Raw genomic sequence first — 5,000 nt, 5'->3', positions numbered from 1 at the left:
TGTGGTCGCAGAACACGCGCTTCAGTTGGACGGGTTTGGACGCCTTCAGGTTGGCCAGGAGCGTCTGGTCCTGGTGGCTGTGCACGCGGATCGAGCCCTGGCGAGCGTGGCGGTTGAAGTCGAAGTGGACGCACTTGAGCTGGCGTTCGTCCTGGAGAGCTTTCTTCGAGGTCTTCACGCAGGCCGAAGGAAGAGGCACTCCCGGGACGCGCTTGATGTTGAGGAGGATAGCCATGTTCTCGTCCCTCGTGAAGATGCCGGTCGGCGCCACGCAGTCCACGAAGTCGTCGGGTTTCATGGTCAGGATCTCCATCTGCGGGAGGAAGTCTCCAATGGCGCGGCGCAGGTTCTCCGGCGATTCCTTCATCTGCCGAGCTTCGAGCTGGCTGCGTCCCCTGCGATTCATTCCCGAGTGTTAGAAACATTCGTCTTAATCCTTAACGTTTATTACAGAAGGGCTTGAAATATACGAAAGGGATGAACCAGATATATACATTTTCTTAAGTGTTTAAGGTCTCTTGTTCATGCTTACCACGTCAACACCGCAGCAAACTTTTCAACTTCAGTGATATTGATAGGTTGCGCCATGATGTGGGCCAACACGCGACGGCTCAAAAACCTTACGTTTGAGGTCAGGAGGTGAGTCGGCGATTTCCGAACAAACTGTAAAACGAATCACTTGATTAGTGTTTACTTCTGTAGATGTGTGTATTAGTAAGGGGAATGAAATATGCTTTCCCTTGTAAAATATTCGTTGTTGTATAGGTGTGTCTGCATGTGGATGTTTTTTTTTTTCAATTTTGCATTTGGAAAGGGAACAATATCATCACGCTCATTCTTCTAGATAAAACGTAAAAATATAGGGAATAATTTTCAGTATACTGATATAAATATTCAGCAAAATCAGACAAAAGCTCGTGCTTATACATCGATCGCGGTGCAACCATATGAATCCCTTCACATAAATATCATAGCTGCTCACTTGACCCTGCCTACTTGTCAGTCAAACCTTCAAACAACCTCACCTCTATTAATACCGTCAACAACCATATCAGCATAGACTAATACGCATTGGACTAAATAAAGGGGAAGCTTCCACTGTGGCCCCCTGACCTACTCCATAAAAGACTGACGGCAACATAAACAAAAAGACCGTGATACCGTACCTCGTTCACATACTCACTAGTGCCTACTGTATATCCTCGGCGAATTTATTCCATACATATTTCCCAACCCGCATGTGCATACTTTTTTTCTATTCGCATAACGTTTTATATATACGGTACATCCACGCTTGTATCTATATCTCTACCGAGAAAATGTAAGGCACATTCACGCTCGATTTGCGGGTGTATGTTGTATGTGAACGAAATCAGTTCCCGAAATTAGTGAAGGTAGTCGGGGTGTAAAAATCGGCCTAACAAAAGATAATGATGATTATAATGACAGCAAAAACAACAGTAATAACGATATCAATGACATTAATAATATTAACGAATAATAAGGATGATGATGATGATGATGATGATAATAGTAATAATAATAATAATAGTAGTAGTAATAGTAATAGTCATGACAACAACATTAACAATAATAATGATAATAATGATAATAATAATAATAATAATAATAATAATAATAATAATAATAATAATAATAATAATAATAATAACAATAATAATAATAATAATAATAATAATAATAATAATAATAATAATAACAATAATAATAATAATAATAATAATAATAATAGTGATTACCATAGTAACCATTATAATAATAATGATGATATTAGCAACAACAATAATAATAATAATGATCATGATAATAATGATGACGATAGTAACAATAATGATGCTGGTGATAATTATAATAACGATACTTACTACAATAGCAGCAGCAGTAACAACAAACAACAGCGCTTATAAAGACAATAATGACAAAATATATACAATACAAACCATGTTGCAAAATCCGTAAAAATAACAAGGGTTCTCCGGTTATAAAAGTTTAATGTCAAACTCCGTGAAAGGCAAATAAAAACAAACAGAATTCGACTTTCACAATAAAACATCAAGTTGATATGATCTGGAACCCTTGTTTTACTTCATATACCTTTTATTATTTTTGGAGTATATGAAGCAACGGATGATAAATTACTATTTACGAGAACCTTGTTTTCGTGACGATATAGAAAACGGGAAATGTTTGTTGTGAAGATATTTAAAGGGGGACTCTTAAAATCTCTTCTTTTTTCCCTAACTTTATCTCTCTCTCTCTCTCTCTCTCTCTCTCTCTCTCTCTGTATATATATATATATATATATATATATATATATATATATATCGCTTATTTTCTCTCTCCTTTCTCTTTCTCGCTTTTTCTCTCTTTCTCTCTCGCGTTTTCTCTCCTCTCTCGCGTTTTCTCTCCTATCTTGCATTTTCTCTCCTCCCTCGCGTTTCTCTCCTTCTCTCATTCTCTCATTCTCTCATTCTCTCATTCTCTCATTCTCTCATTCTCTCTCTCTCTCTCTCTCTCTCTCTCTCTCTCTCTCTCTCTCTCTCTCTCCTGTATTTATCTAAACAAACAAGCGTCAGCATGGAAATCCTCAAGAAGCATGATAACGTACTAATCATCAACAATGAATATCATTAACAGCTGCTAGGGCCTCCGCAAAAGAGAGTCGCCTCCCTTGAATCACGACTGACAAAAACTAAATAAATAATAAGTAGTAAGTATACATATATTTTTATGTATGTGTGTGTGTGTGTGCGATTTTTCCAGTTTGTAAACACATTTCTCACCGAAAATAGAAAAGTATAGGACTCCTCATAGGATCTAGCCCCCATGACCCCAAACGCCTAGCTACGTCATCCTGCAAAACTATAAAAAAAATAACGTGTAATCACATTCAAGTCAACATAAAAAATGACTCGTTTGCTTACCTGGGAGCACTTCGAAATGAGAGGCGTGTCGGATACATGTAGGGCCACATCGTAGATTTCGGGCAAGTTGTACAAGTTGAGGTTGATCTGGAGGAACTGTGCAAGGGACAGAATGTTAGTATATTTAGTTATATATTTGATATTGGTATATTTACTTTATTGTAATTTGTTTTTGTTTTGTTATACCATTTCGTCCTAGGTAATAAACTTGAAAACGCCATAATTTTAATCCTGTATGTGTGCCTGTAAATATATTATAAATGTGACCTATACTGAAATTTAAAATCATATTTTGTATATTTTACAGATACAAGAGTTTTAGGCATTTAAACACCCAAAAGAACAATAGTTAACCCTATGTCGCAGATATCTTAAAGATATTATCTATCTATCTTTTTATCCCCACCAAATATCCTCAAATACACATCGTATTTATCTCCCCATATTCATCTACTAATGCCAAAAATCTCACTCAAGCCTTCGCAAATCCCGATTCAAAAACCCCCATAGCAATCTACCCCGATACACAACACTACACTGCATCACGTGTCAATCACTACCTGTGAGATGAAGGAGAACAACCCGGCCATCTGGTACCTCCGGGAGAGACGCAGGACCTCCACCGCCACACCCACGCCAGGCAGAGCGATGCGCCCGAGGTACATGTACTGCATCAGGCACTTGAAGGCTTCGGGAGACTCGTCCTGAAGGTGGAGCACGCGGCCCTGAAGCTCCGCCAGGGGCCCGAAGAGCATGGCCTCGAAGACGGGGGAGCTCATGGCCAGCACGAGGCGGTGGGCCTGAGGACGTCGGGTCGTCGTTATTGGTGTTGGTGTGATGATTGACACTAACAGTATTTGTATCGACAGTATATACTAATGCTTGTTGTAATGATAATGATATCGAGATTATTACCGCTATGTTTAGAATTTGAAATTCAACAAACATTAACAAGACTAACATGACCATATTATCATTACTCTCATCATCATTAACACGAAATTAATTTAAAGAATACTTGCATAGGCGTTGCGATTTAGGTATCGTGAGTACTATAAAACCTTAAGCAATGGCTGCTAATTAGCTGTACTTATGGCAATTCACACTGGCTACTAATTTATCAAACTATACACTAAAGGCTCAAAATACATGAACATCATACTTGATACGCAAACACCAAACAACTTTTTATAACCATTAAGTCTCGACATCATGCAAAACCAGAACTGCAAGACTGCCTATGGAAGCCATACAGATGCACTCGAATGAAAGTTGTGTGTACCTTCATGACCCTCTTGTGCCCAGGGAAGGTGATGGTAAGGTCAGTGAGTCTGTTACACTGAAGGAGCGAAGCGAGTCTTTCCTCAGGACTCGCCAGCTGACTCTGCCATGACTCTCTGTTGCCTTCGGGAGTTCTGCGTTCAGGTTTCTTGCTTTCGGGAGTCATCGCGGTCAGTCTGAGGGAGATGGGATGGTTCTAATTTTTATTTGTTGAAGCGTGAGGGTTATTTTAGCTTGGTGGAGAAACGCATGTGTGAAATGGTGAGACTGATATGGTGATCGTGTTGCATGTACGCATAATATACCATGCGCAATAACAAAAAGACACCAATTCATTAACAGAAGCACTGATTGCTATGGAGGGTATGTCTGTTTGATAGTCTATGTGGAGAACTGGAAAACATATTGACTTAGAACGTAAGGGATCTAAGACTGATTCCGGATATGTTTTAAAAGAGCACAAGAAATCCCAATCGTCTACTGCGTGGCGGCGAAAAACTTTGATTCGTTCACATTTTTTCAATGTATGGGCAGATTATGATGACAAGCCATATACACGAGGTGGAGAAAACTCGAAAAGCACTTTGAAGTTCACTATAATAATCGAAAAAAACAGGAGTAAAGTCTGGTATCAACGACTTCTACTGGAAGTTTTGAATATTTATAAGGATCATTATTTTTGTTTCCGCGTATACATGTTTTTCTAGGTAATCTTTTCTTCAAATCAATCCTTTTTGAAAGTTTGCTACGAGCAGAGCATTAAGTGAAAGCTGT

The 5,000-nt window shown here is 38.9% G+C and overlaps 1 protein-coding gene across 1 annotated transcript in view; it reads right to left on the bottom strand.

Annotated features, from left to right (window-relative positions):
• Positions 1 to 5,000, bottom strand: part of LOC113811299 (BTB/POZ domain-containing protein 6) — a 5,888-nt gene that overhangs the window by 617 nt on the left and 271 nt on the right. Inside the window, exons 2-6 of the mRNA XM_027363010.2 lie at positions 4,228 to 4,402; positions 3,506 to 3,745; positions 2,946 to 3,041; positions 533 to 663; positions 1 to 395 (exon numbers count right to left, since the gene is read on the bottom strand). The exon at positions 1 to 395 is cut by the window's left edge and continues 617 nt beyond it. Coding sequence (XP_027218811.2) covers positions 1 to 395; positions 533 to 663; positions 2,946 to 3,041; positions 3,506 to 3,745; positions 4,228 to 4,392 — 1,027 coding nt within the window. The 5' untranslated portion in view covers positions 4,393 to 4,402. The remainder of the gene's footprint in view (positions 396 to 532; positions 664 to 2,945; positions 3,042 to 3,505; positions 3,746 to 4,227; positions 4,403 to 5,000) is intronic.

This window comes from Penaeus vannamei, chromosome 22 (genome assembly GCF_042767895.1).
Source record: "Penaeus vannamei isolate JL-2024 chromosome 22, ASM4276789v1, whole genome shotgun sequence".
In the NCBI taxonomy this organism is placed as follows: domain Eukaryota; kingdom Metazoa; phylum Arthropoda; class Malacostraca; order Decapoda; family Penaeidae; genus Penaeus; species Penaeus vannamei.
Note: the sequence above shows the minus strand (reverse complement) of the source record. Positions and strands in the feature narration are given on the sequence as shown.